At 33.0% G+C, this 14,251-nt stretch overlaps 1 protein-coding gene across 1 annotated transcript; it reads left to right on the forward strand.

Annotated features, from left to right (window-relative positions):
• Positions 1-378: 378 nt before the first annotated feature.
• LOC144848986 (uncharacterized) lies at positions 379-4,344 on the forward strand. The gene is made up of 2 exons (XM_078705938.1): positions 379-405; positions 883-4,344. The coding sequence occupies exon 2, from the start codon at positions 905-907 to the stop codon at positions 4,160-4,162; it is 3,258 nt and encodes a 1,085-aa protein (XP_078562064.1). The 5' UTR covers positions 379-405; positions 883-904; the 3' UTR covers positions 4,163-4,344.
• The last annotated feature ends 9,907 nt before the right edge of the window (positions 4,345-14,251 follow it).

The following is a 14,251-nucleotide window of genomic DNA, read 5'->3' on the forward strand; positions in this document are numbered from 1 at the left end:
TACTCTTTGCATTGCTTTTGCAATTAATTGCTGCACAGTATCTGCCTCTACTTTTTATATTTTTATCCTTCATAATTAATAACTATTTATTAATAATTTATGTAGACTTAATTTCTTCCTCCATTCAAATGAATAAGTGATCGTCACGCTGTGAAAGTTCGAAACTTGTCTAAGCGTCTGACGCTGTCACGCATTTCGCGTAGAGTGTTCCATCTTTACTTTTCTAAGATATTTGTTTTGACTTCCTAGTTTGGAGAGGGCGCTGCTCCATGCTGTGAAATGGCGTAGCCCAGTTTTGACCTTTTAACCCAGTACTTACTAGTAGTACGAACTATTTTAACAGAAGATTCTTGTGTTATAAGTTCTTTGGCGAAATTCGCGAGAAGGCCTTAGAAGTAATTAATAGTAAGTTGTGTAGAATGTTATGTGCGACATAGAAACACGTCTGTAAAAACTTATTCTAAGGTGTAGTATTTAGGAGAAAGTTAATGGATCGATCCAAGTAGGTTAACAAATTTGGAGTCGCAATACACGAAAGGTGCGAAAAAGGGAAGGAGGAGGTGGGGAGGAGGCCACAAGATCAAAAACATCTCGCCAGCAAAGTAACAGGCTGAACAGTGTTTATACTTCAGTGTTTATAGTTGTTTATACTTCGTCAAGTTGCAATTGAAGTCGGAACGCGTCAATACAAATAGCGGACCCGAGAGGATCAACCAGCCACACGTTATACTATATCTCATTGTTTTGTTGTTGGTTGATTTGTTATTTTTATTGTCAACTGTTTACATTGTGTGCGTGCTTGTTATGCAAAATAATAATAATACAGTATGAAAATCTGTAAATACATTATATAGTTATTACATTGATTGTCACAATTTGTAGGAATAAACGAAAAACCAACATCATGAAATATAAATGTGAACATTGTGGAGATAAATTTGAGTTCAGTGATTTGAAGGAACATTTAGGAATACATACACAGACAGACAAGTTAAAATGTGAACGCTACCAGGAGACACCATTATATGAAGATGATTTTAAAACACAACTGAGTGATGTAGATATAGATGAAGACGAAACTGAACATTGTGGGAATAATTTGAGAATAAACACAGAAGAGGCACCATGTGAATGTGAACATTGTGGCAAGAAATTTAAAACAAAGTGGAATTTGAAAAAGCACTTGAGAACACACACAGGAGAGACACCATATGAATGTGAACATTGTGGCAAGAAATTTAAAACAAAGTGGAATTTGAAAATGCATTTGAGAACACACACAGGAGAGACACCATATGAATGTGAACATTGTGGAAAGAAATTTAAACAGAGTGGAGATTTGAAAAACCACTTGAGAGTACACACGGGAGAGACACCATATGAATGTGAACATTGTGGAAAGAAATTTAAAACAAGTGGGAATTTGAAAACGCATTTGAGAACACACACAGAAGAGACACCATATGAATGTGAACATTGTGGAAAGAAATTTAAACAGAGTGGAGATTTGAAAAAGCACTTGAGAGTACACACGGGAGAGACACCATATGAATGTGAACATTGTGGAAAGAAATTTAAAACAAGTGGGAATTTAAAAACGCATTTGAGAACACACACAGAAGAGACACCATATGAATGTGAACATTGTGGAAAGAAATTTAAACAGAGTGGAGATTTGAAAAAGCACTTGAGAATACACACAGGAGAGACACCATATGAATGTGAACATTGTGGAAAGAAATTTAAAACAAGTGAGAATTTGAAAACGCATTTGAGAACACACACAGAAGAGACACCATATGAATGTGAACATTGTGGAAAGAAATTTAAACAGAGTGGAGATTTGAAAAAGCACTTGAGAGTACACACGGGAGAGACACCATATGAATGTGAACATTGTGGAAAGAAATTTAAAACAAGTGAGAATTTGAAAACGCATTTGAGAACACACACAGAAGAGACACCATATGAATGTGAACATTGTGGAAAGAAATTTAAACAGAGTGGGAATTTGAAAAAGCACTTCTTGAGAGTACACACGGGAGAGGCACCATGTGAATGTGAACATTGTGGCAAGAAATTTAAAACAAAGTGGAATTTGAAAAAGCACTTGAGAACACACACAGGAGAGACACCATATGAATGTGAACATTGTGGCAAGAAATTTAAAACAAAGTGGAATTGGAAAACGCATTTGAGAACACACACAGGAGAGACACCATATGAATGTGAACATTGTGGCAAGAAATTTAAAACAAAGTGGAATTTGAAAAAGCACTTGAGAACACACACAGGAGAGACACCATATGAATGTGAACATTGTGGCAAGAAATTTAAAACAAAGTGGAATTTGAAAACGCATTTGAGAACACACACAGGAGAGACACCATATGAATGTGAACATTGTGGAAAGAAATTTAAACAGAGTGGAGATTTGAAAAACCACTTGAGAGTACACACGGGAGAGACACCATATGAATGTGAACATTGTGGAAAGAAATTTAAAACAAGTGGGAATTTGAAAACGCATTTGAGAACACACACAGAAGAGACACCATATGAATGTGAACATTGTGGAAAGAAATTTAAACAGAGTGGAGATTTGAAAAAGCACTTGAGAGTACACACGGGAGAGACACCATATGAATGTGAACATTGTGGAAAGAAATTTAAAACAAGTGGGAATTTAAAAACGCATTTGAGAACACACACAGAAGAGACACCATATGAATGTGAACATTGTGGAAAGAAATTTAAACAGAGTGGAGATTTGAAAAAGCACTTGAGAATACACACAGGAGAGACACCATATGAATGTGAACATTGTGGAAAGAAATTTAAAACAAGTGAGAATTTGAAAACGCATTTGAGAACACACACAGAAGAGACACCATATGAATGTGAACATTGTGGAAAGAAATTTAAACAGAGTGGAGATTTGAAAAAGCACTTGAGAGTACACACGGGAGAGACACCATATGAATGTGAACATTGTGGAAAGAAATTTAAAACAAGTGAGAATTTGAAAACGCATTTGAGAACACACACAGAAGAGACACCATATGAATGTGAACATTGTGGAAAGAAATTTAAACAGAGTGGGAATTTGAAAAAGCACTTCTTGAGAGTACACACGGGAGAGACACCATATGAATGTGAACATTGTGGGAAGAAATTTAAACAGAGTGGGAATTTGAAAAAGCACTTGAGAGTACACACGGGAGAGATGACATATGAATGTGAACATTGTGGGAAGAAATTTAAACAGAGTGGGAATTTGAAAAAGCACTTCTTGAGAGTACACACAGGAGAGACACCATATGAATGTGAACATTGTGGGAAGAAATTTAAAGAAAGTAGGAATTTAACAATGCACTTGAGAGTGCACACAGGAGAGACACCATATGAATGTGAACATTGTGGGAAGAAATTTAAAGAAAGTAGGCATTTAACAATGCACTTGAGAGTACACACAGGAGAGACGCCATATGAATGTGAACATTGTGGAAAGAAATATAAACAAAGTTGTAGTTTGAAAACGCATTTGAGAGTGCACACAGGAGAGACACCATATGAATGTGAACATTGTGGAAAGAAATTTAAACAAAGTTGTAGTTTGAAAATGCATTTGAGAGTGCACACAGGAGAGACACCATATGAATGTGAACATTGTGGAAAGAAATTTAAAACAAGTGGGAATTTGAAAACGCATTTGAGAACACACACAGAAGAGACACCATATGAATGTGAACATTGTGGAAAGAAATTTAAAACAAGTGGGAATTTGAAAACGCATTTGAGAGTACACACAGGAGAGACACCATATGAATGTGAACATTGTGGAAAGAAATTTAAAACAAGTGGGAATTTGAAAACGCATTTGAGAACACACACAGAAGAGACACCATATGAATGTGAACATTGTGGGAAGAAATTTAAACAAAGTTGTAATTTGAAAAAGCACTTGAGAGTACACACAGGAGAGACACCATATGAATGTGAACATTGTGGGAAGAAATTTAAAGAAAGTGGGAGTTTGAAAAACCACTTAAAAGTACACACAGGAGAGACGCCATATGAATGTGAACATTGTGGAAAGAAATTTAACCATAGAGGAGATTTGAAAAAACATTTGAGAACACACACAAGAGACACCATATGAATGTTAATATTGTGGGAAGAAATTTAAGAAAGTAGGAATTTAACAGTGCACTTGAGAGTACACACAGGAGAGACACCATATGAATGTGAACATTGTGGGAAGAAATTTAAAGAAAGTGGGCATTCGAAAAAGCACTTGAGAGTACACACAGGAGAGACGCCATATGAATGTGAACATGGAAAGAAATTTAAACTTGAATACTTACTGTGATTGGCTTCTTTGATACAAAAGTGTCTTTTTGTAGAATTATCTTAGAGGCTTGTTTATATGAAAAAGATAAGGAACTATTAAATAAAATTACCAGAAGGGCCAGGCGGGTTATTGGAGTTGATGTATCCGTACTTAATTTCAACTATGATGTAGGTGTTCTCTCCTTGGTAAAACGTATACTCTCCCAAACAGACCACCCCCTCCATAAGGAATCCACTTTTCTTTCGCCTAATATTCGTATCCGTCTGCCTCGACCCACTAGTTCAAAAGTTCCTGATTTTCCACCATATTCGAGCTTCCGCTAAGGAAATGGGTGCCGTCAAACTTTTCAATATGCATTCATATGGTGCCTCTCCTGTGTGTATTCTCAAATGCGTTTTCAAATTCCCACTTGTGACAAGTGGAATTTTGAAAAGAATGAGAATGCACACAGGAGAGGCACCATATGAATGTTGTGGCATTGTGGAAATTTGAAGATTTTTCTATACTTTGCAAACTAATGAGAAGACTTCTTTTCAAATAAATTGCTAGTAACTACAATACAATATAGATTTTTAGACATTCCCTGCCAATTTCACATTTGTCAAGTAATTAGGGGTTTTAAAGTTCATTGGCAATCATACACATAATGTGTTTTTCTTACCGTGGAGCCAAAATTTGGAACGAAATTGATAAACACAAAAGTTAGTTTAGCTTTCCCCAAATAAACAATTTCAAAAGATTAATTTCTTCTTAATTTAAGCCTGTTTTGTTGTAGTGAGTTTTATAATTGTTAGCTTTTCTATTTTAATTTTATCAACTAACTTTAAATCTATTAATCCATTAATATACGATTTATATACCTTTTTTTTCCTTTTCAATGTATAATTTTCTTGTTTTTTCATCAGTTTGATAAACTGTGATAATGTATAGTAGTTTTATTTCTTTCATACGGCCTCATGGAAGGGTGTCTAGAAAACTAAGATCTACAAAACTAAGATTTTTTTTAATGGTTGGTTGTACCATTATATCAAGGGTAATTTATGTTTAGTGACTTTTTAATGGTTAGAATTAGATTATTCTATTACCACTAAAGGGGTTTATTTCTAACAATTTTATTTTTTTAAATTTTATTTTATTCTATCGAAACCAACAGCGATAATTACCGCCACTAACAGGTTTGATACAAACAAAGCCAGGACTGTTTAAAGCACCTTGATTGGTCCTGACATTGATCAAGGACTTCTCTCGTCCAGTGATTTCTAGTTGATTTTACAACCAGACCATTTAGTATTATTTATTAATAAATATTTTCAGTGATTTTTTAAATAATTTTCTTGCTTTTTGTACTTATTTAGCATATTACATTATGTAATAAACAAATAAATGCATTTTGTTTAAACAATAAGCTATTTATGAAAAAGGGTATTACTATCCTCCACTTATTTTTTCACAAATGCATTTAAAATCAAGGTAAAATACAATTTCTTTATTTATTTATTGATTTTTTTTTTAAAGTATTTGGCCAGATTAATTTATAGATATATTGTCTAGTCCGGTGGCAGGATGTGGGATATCACCACCCGAAAGGGGACAAATTGCCATCAGGATAGGAAGCGTTTTCGAGATATAAGGGGTCAAAGTTCAAAATTGATCAATATAAAAACATGCTATATCTCTGGAAATTCTGGACCTAGTGAGAGAATTTTGGTGTCAAATTGTTCACAATGTATATGTTTATATTAGCTCTAACAGACCTTTCTTTGTAAAATTGACCGGAAACCCTATTTTTAGCAATTTGACCTTTGACCTCTTTTTGCTATATCTAAGTAACGGCAGGTCGGAGAGAATTAAAAATAGGAGCAAATTGTTCCCAAGATATACATTTATATTCAGTGTAACAGATGATATTGCTTGAAAATGACTGGAAGTGTGGTTATTAACCTTTGACATAATTGAATAAGGTTATAAAAACATAAATTAATAAATATTTGTCGTAAGGAGCCAATTTTGGTATCAAATTGTTCACAATGTATATATGTTTATACTTGCCATAATGCAACATTTTTTTCAAAAAGTGACTGAAACACTATTTTTCTGTAATTTTAACCTTTGACCTGTTTTTCTCATCTAAATAACGACATGGCATAGAGATTTCTAACGGCAAATTGTTTATAATAGATATTTTTATTCAATCCAATAGATTATACTGCTTGAAAAATACAAGTGTGATTATTGCTTAAAATCCTGTACATAAGAGCCTATCGGGCGGATTTAATGCAAAGAGGTGTGGAAGGGGAATACTACTACTATACAGTACAATGTCTTTCAGAAACATTTGAGCAATTTCAATCAGGTATCCATGTATCTCCAATAAACTGAATGTACGGTTCATAGAGAATTCAGAAGTTACCCTTGGTTCATTTTGGCAAATCCATATGGGTTCCTTTTAAAAGGATTGAGGGTTGACAGGCTTTTTCCATGGCTTAATATTGGAACCTACAGTTTTAGTTACCCGATATATTTCTAACACAGTAACTTATGTAGCCAAATGCATTGATCCGATACAGGGGCCAAATGTAGAACTGAACATACAGTAGAGAAGGGTCTAAATAGATGACCTGCTGTTGTTTCATTTTAGGCAAAATCCAAATCGGTTCCTTAAGGATCGAGAGTGCACAGGCAGCTTTATTCCATGTGCCTGTCTATATAAACCCACATTGTCACCCCTTATATTTTCATTATGGGGCTTAATGTCCATCCATGGAGGACCAGCCTTTGGGGGGTTAATTTTGGCAAATCCATAAGTGTTCCTTAAGGATCGAGAGTGCACAGGCAGCTTTATTCCATGGGCCGCGCCTGTCTATATGAACTCACAGTGTCACCCCTTGTATTTCCATTATGGGGCTTAATGTCCATCCATGGAGAACCACCGGCCCTTGGGTTAATTTGGGCAAATCACTAAAATGTTCCTTATGGATGATCGAGGGTGCACAGGGATATTTATTATATCTCTATGAACCCACATTTTCACCCCACATACAGTATTTCCAATATAGGGTCTCTTTTAGACCCTGATAGAGAACCCCGAAAGGTCCATGAAGGACCGGCCCTTGGGTTCATTTGGGCAAGTCCATAAATGTTATTTAAAGATTGAGGGTGAACATTTTAGTTTTATTCCATAGTTCATCTATGAACTATTTACCCCATATTAATTTCTAATACAGGGCCTTATGTAGCACACCACATAGAGATCCAAAAAGGGTCCTTAGAGGGTTCATTCGGGCAAATCCATATAGGTTATTTTAGAATCTTTTGTGTACAGGAAACTCTTTCCTGTATGGGCCAAACTATCTGTGGCTATATAAAAATTGTGGTCTGTCTGTGTAGTGAGTTGTGGATTGAGTTTGGCCACCTGGATCTGCCTATGCCCTATCCTGTACGAATTGGTATTCTCTGGTTGTGATGAATATATAGTTTATTATCCAAAAACGAATATTGTAGCCCTAATAAATGCAATTGTATAGTGGCAAATCATTGAAGGTCAGCGTAACATTTTTACATCATAACATTTCAACCGTCATAATATTAATAATATTAATAATTTTATTATTTATTTTACAGTTTTATATTAATACATTAAAAATAATGCGCACTAGAAAAAATATAAAAATACCATAACTTCACAGATCAAATAACGTGATTACATTTATGAACATCGATCTCATAGTTTGAATAACTTTGCATTATTTAGTATATCACTTGTTCAAATGTTGACCTTTGACCTATGTCAACTTGTGTAATGATAAATGTGCTCTTTTGATTGTGTCTTAACAGAATGATAAAACATAACATTTTGTCTTAAATGTTAGTTTTTATTTGGGTTTATATGCAAATTGTGTGATTGGTCAATATTGACATTTGACCTTTAATTGCAAAGTATTTGTTTATAAGGCGACTGAATAGATACCTATAACAATACAAATGTATTAAAAGACCAAATTGAACTTCAATAAATTGGTTATAATACATATACATTGTTATAATTGGTCAATTTTGAACTTTGACCCCTTATCTCTTCCTATTCGCTTCCTATCCTGATCAAAGTCTGATTTGATTAAATACAGTATTATAATTATATTAATCAAAATTATATTAATGAAATAACATAACTTTACTAATCAAATAATTTGATTACTTGTAAAACCATCAATATCATAGTTTGGACAACTTTGCATTTATTTGTTAACTAATACGTGTATTAAAATTTTGACCTTTGACCTTATGTCAACTGATGAAATTGACCTTATGTCAACTGATGAAATGATGTATTCGCTCTTTTACATTGCGTATGATTGATTAACAGGATGAGAACACATCCAATTTTTATTAAATATAAGTTTTTATTTGGTTTTATAGGTACGTTCTATGATTGGTCAATATGGATGGTGGATGGCAATTTGTCCCCTTTCGGGTGGTGATTCCTGCCACCGGACTAGTCCCCCTGAAAACATAATTCTTCTTTTTTTTAATATGCCATTTTATGTCACCAAAAGTTGGATCTGAAACAAATGTTTTTACCTAAAAAACTGTAATTTAAAGTAAAAAATTGTCAAATTGGCTGCCAGCCAATGGGTTTTTGGTTGAATTTGACCAATTATTTTGTCATTTTATAAGTGAAAACATTAATTTTTTTTCTATAAAAGTGATTAACGTTATTAAAACTACAAAATATTTTATTCAAAGTCTAATTTTATTAATTAATTAATGTTTTTGGGGGACAATACAGCTTAAATTTCAAATTACTTAATACTAGAGGATGAGCTCGCTTCGCTCGTTCCCTATCCAGGAAGTGTAGACGATGGTTCTCGGAATGATAATGACTCGGGTAAAAAAGGTTTTAGAAGGACGTTATGGCTTGGATGTTTTCTGTCGATTACCATTATTGAAATGCTTGATATTCGTAAAACTAAACCTACTCTGTTTCACAGACGTCGTGTTTTAGATGATTAATAACATATTAAAGTACAGTGTTTAATGTTTGGTAGGGCCCTCTCCGGAGGTGGGGAGGCGGAGTTAATTTGAGGGATGTGTTTATTCGAGGGATACGTTTATTTATTTTTTGTTAATCATATGGTAACATTTATAATCAAATAAAATCCTGTAATTGCTATGAAAAGTGGTAAAAAATGCTTGATAAATTGTAAATAACTGTTCATTTATCATTTAGAATTAAATTGTGATATTAAATTAAAATGGATTTAGTGTAGTACTTTCGAAAGTTTTGATCATTTTGTATATGGTAAGAGAACTAAATAAACGCAAGCAGAAGAAAAAACGATTGCAAAATAAACGCATTGTGTGAGTAAAAGCATGGATACAGCGGCGAAAATCCCATGGAGCATACCATGATCTAATAAAGGAACTGGAAGTAGAGGACATAGAATTTTAATTTTGGCATTCTGATTTTAACTGAACTGTGCTAAAAGCAAGCAAGTGTATTCACTGGTCACCAAACCAAGAATGTTAATTGTCCTGTGACTGTACAGTACAGTACCCCCATAGGTCACTAGTAGCCCCAATGGGATTAATAAACAACCTGTTTATCTATAATTTTAATATATAATTTATATGATTGATTATGACTTTTAAAAACACTTTATAATCTTTGTATTCCATTCAACTCCGAACTAAAGTTGTTTCAGGTATCTATAATCAAAAGATATATAGTGAACTATACTGCTATAATATTCAGACGTTGATCCCCACCAAGCCAAATTCTTGCCCATCGGATTGGCTACTGGTGTAAAAACGGCGTCAGTTTCATTAATAATAGGACATCCAGTAGAACTTTTATATACAAGGGAACAGTTAAAATAATAGATTTGACCCTAAAGGTGACTGGAAACAGGCACTTTCCATCAATCAATACAGTGTCCCTTTGGAAGACAGAAGAAAAAACCCCGAAAGTGGGACTACTGGAGCTTTAGACGGCTTGCAACATGGGCAGAAGTATCCCAGGGTCTTAACTCGGCTATGGGGGTTTCACTCGATTTCAAACAAAAGGTCGTATCCATGTAATTCTATATAACTATTCCCCACAATACTTGGATGCTTTATGGCGTATATTTAATTTGATCTTTATTAATCTGCAGTATAATTTAGTGGTGTTAATAAAATCTGAAAAAAAAAACCAGACAGGATTACAAAAAACTCATTGAATAAAAATGTTGCTACTTCTCTTGAATATACCCTTAGGGGCCTATATAATATCTAAATGCAAATTAGTGGAAACAAATGTTAATATCAAATAAATAAATATACCAGGCTGTATGTTCTTATTGAGTTGTGTGGAAGAAAATATTGTGTCTGAAAACATGTTTCTGGTATTCTTTTCAATTTGATATATTTTTTTTTCTTTTTGTGGGATCATCCCACTTTTATTTCAAACAAACATCATATAAAAACAGTAATATATATTTATGCAATTGCAATTTTGTTATCTGTTTGATTACTAATGATTTTTGTATTTGTTTCTATACCAATTATCATTATTCACCATAGTTATTTTCTATTTTTTATACATGTCATCATCAATGCATTTCATTTCTTTTAAAATCTAATTATACTTATATTCTTGGTACATACATTATCAATTAACAAACTTTTTTTCTCTTTTTAACAATTTTTATCTTTTTAATTCTTGAAAATAAATACAACTTAACTGCGTTTTTATCTTTATTTTATAATCTTATATACCTTTCTTTATACCTGCGTTATCAATTAACAGTTTTTTTGGCAGGTGAAATATGTTCAGTCCGACGCGGTATAATGTTGATGTAATTACTCCTCTTTTAACACATTCGGCTCTATTCCATATGAAGTTAAAAAAAAGTTGTGTTTAATTGTTTTACGATTTCGTTCGGTAGAATAACTGTAGAAGCTAGGTATGTTAATTTTGAAGCCAATAACGTTTTTACTATAATCATGGAGAAATAATTCTCCATGCTATAATATTCCTGCCAATCATCGATAGGTGTCTACCTTTCCATGCTCTGATTGTTGCATTTTATTTTCCCAGTTTATTTTGATTTTTTCGATAGGAACGTTCGGGTTGAATACTAGGCCTAATATTTTAATATAATTATCAGGGTGTAATTTCCATTTTATTCGTTCTGTTTCTTCCGAGCAGAACGCGAGTGAGCCTATCCAAAGAGCGTCGCTTTTTTGGGCATTGATTTTTAGTCCTGAAATGCAAGCAAAATTGTCAAGGGTATCAAGCGCCTGGTCAAGGGATTGAATAGAGTCGATAAATATTGTTGTATCATCAGCAAATGATGATATTTTTACTTCGTTTTTATTACACACATTTATCGGAAGCTTAATTCCGGTAATGGCATTGGATTGTCTAATCTTACATGTTCAATTGCTAGTACAAAAAGGAATGCTGAAATAGGGCATCCTTGGCGCACTCCTCGCTCTACTTCAAAAAATTCCGATAGATGTCCATTATTTATAATACAATTACAACAGTTTTTTAATATCGCTGAACACCATTTGATAAAGGATTTTCCAAAATTGAATTTGGGTAGTAAATCAATAAGATAATCTTTTTCAATCGAGTCGAATGCTTTTTTAAAGTCAACACATAGCATTATTCCGGGAAGCTTATTCGTTTGCGTATATCTTAATATATCCTTAAATTGTTATGAATGGTTCTACTCTTAACAAAGCCGTTTTGATCATTGTTTATCAAAGAAGGGAGAACCAATTTAAGTCTAGCTGCTAAACATTTGGTAATTAGTTTGTAATCAACGTTAAGGAGACTTATGGGTCGCCAGTTATCAAGACTATACCGGGGTAATCCCTTGCCTTTATGAATAAGTGTTATAACTCCTCTGTTTTGAAAGATTGTTAGTTCTCCGCGGTTGTATGAATCATTAAAAGCTTTTATGACTAAATTTCCAATTATTGGCCAGAATTTTTTGTAGAACTCGGGCGAGAGTCCATCGTATCCAGGGCTTTTATTGTTTTGTAGTGTTTTCAAAATATCTTGGCATTCAATGTTTGTAATTGGGCCTTCGCATGCTAGTTTTTGGACTTCAGTTAATGTTGGTAAGGTTACGTTTTTAAGGAATGATGTTGGGTCTTTAGTCTTATCCGATTTATAAATGTTTGAAAAGTATTCTACTTGTGCTTTTAGGATTTCACATTTTGCTAGGATATCATTATTTGTCTCGTAAGCATGTAATATTTTTTCTTGAACCGTTAGTTTTCTCTAGATTGAGGAAAAATTTTGAAGATTTTTCACCTTTTTCAATCCATTGTATACGTGATCTGATTTGGATACCTCGTACATAGTTCTCGAAAGTCGTCTCGTATTGGAGTTTTAAACTGTTATATTTAAGTTTGAACAAGTTACTTTCTGGATTTAAAAAAAAATTGTTTTGAGCTTCTTGTAATTTTTTCTCTATCTTATTTAATTTAGATTTGTCTGATTTTTTGTATAATTGTGAGTACGTAATACTAAATGTCCGGATTTTGTTTTTGCATACAGCCCAAAATTCGGCATCTGTAAGTTGATTCTGGTAGGTTTCTATACAATTATCAATTAATTCGCTAATTCCAATGCAGAATTTATCGTCATTAAGTAGCTCGTTATTAATTTTCCAGTAACCTTTTCCGCGATTTTCATCTTCAAATTGTAGAGTTAAGTGTACTGCCATATGGTCGGATTTGGGGCTTGCAATTTTAATTGACTTAACCAATGTATCCATATCAGACGATAAAAACCAGTAATCAAGAGTACAATATATTAAAGGGTTGTTTTGTTTCTATGTGAATCTTTTTTCACTTGCATGTTTGGCTCTCCATATATCAGAGAGGTCGAACATTTCTAGTAACGACTTTAAAGTGTTTACACTTGTAGGTTGGGTGTTACTTCCACCAATTTTGTCAAGGGAGTTGTTAAGCACAATGTTCATATCACCACCTAACAGAATTTTACCATTGGTAGAGTGTTTTAAAATTATATCAGCTATGTTTTCAAAGAATTTGTTTCGTTCAGTATTATTGTTAGGAGCGTAAACGTTCCATAAGTAATACGTTAATTTATTTATAATTATGCTAACGCCTACAATTCTACCTACATTATCGTCATAAATTAGTTTATGTTTGAGCTCTGATAATCGGTTTTTAATGCCTATTATAACCCCACAACTATGATTAGTCCCGTGTGACCCATAAAGCGTTCCCCCCATTCTTTTCCCCATGCTTTCGTATCAATTTTACTACAATATTATCATTTGGATAAATATTATGTCGCTGTTCCTATGGTTTAGCCATGTAAAAATACAATTTGATATTGCTTTTTCGAAACTACCATATGTAAACTAATAATAATTATTAATAAATATTATTAATAATATTAACATGGTTGTAAAATGTATAACAAACATTTTAACTATCATAAAATAATGTAAATACAGACAGGAGATGCTTGGCATTACAGTACACTTGTCCTTGTGGTAGTAGGGCCATTCTCAGGGTGATGACATATGGGAAAACAGAGACAGGTGATGGTCACTTTACAAAAAAAAATTATTTTTGTTTTAATGAGTTATTTGTACTTTACATTCACAACACACACTATAATAATTATTATTATACCAGGTTTATTAAGTAAGAGCTACAGACCTATATTTAATAGTAATTGTTTTTGTTTTGTTTTTTTTTCAAATTTGCAAATGTTTTTATCAACACTATCACAAATAAATTAACATTAAGTAATTTGAAATTAAATTTATTTTTTTATTACATGGATGTAATATGCTAGATAAGTACAAGAAGCAAGCAATTTATTATATAAATCACTGAAAATATTTAATAATAAATATAATT

The sequence above is a fragment of the Antedon bifida genome, chromosome 7 (genome assembly GCF_963402885.1).
Source record: "Antedon bifida chromosome 7, ecAntBifi1.1, whole genome shotgun sequence".
In the NCBI taxonomy this organism is placed as follows: Eukaryota; Metazoa; Echinodermata; class Crinoidea; order Comatulida; family Antedonidae; genus Antedon; species Antedon bifida.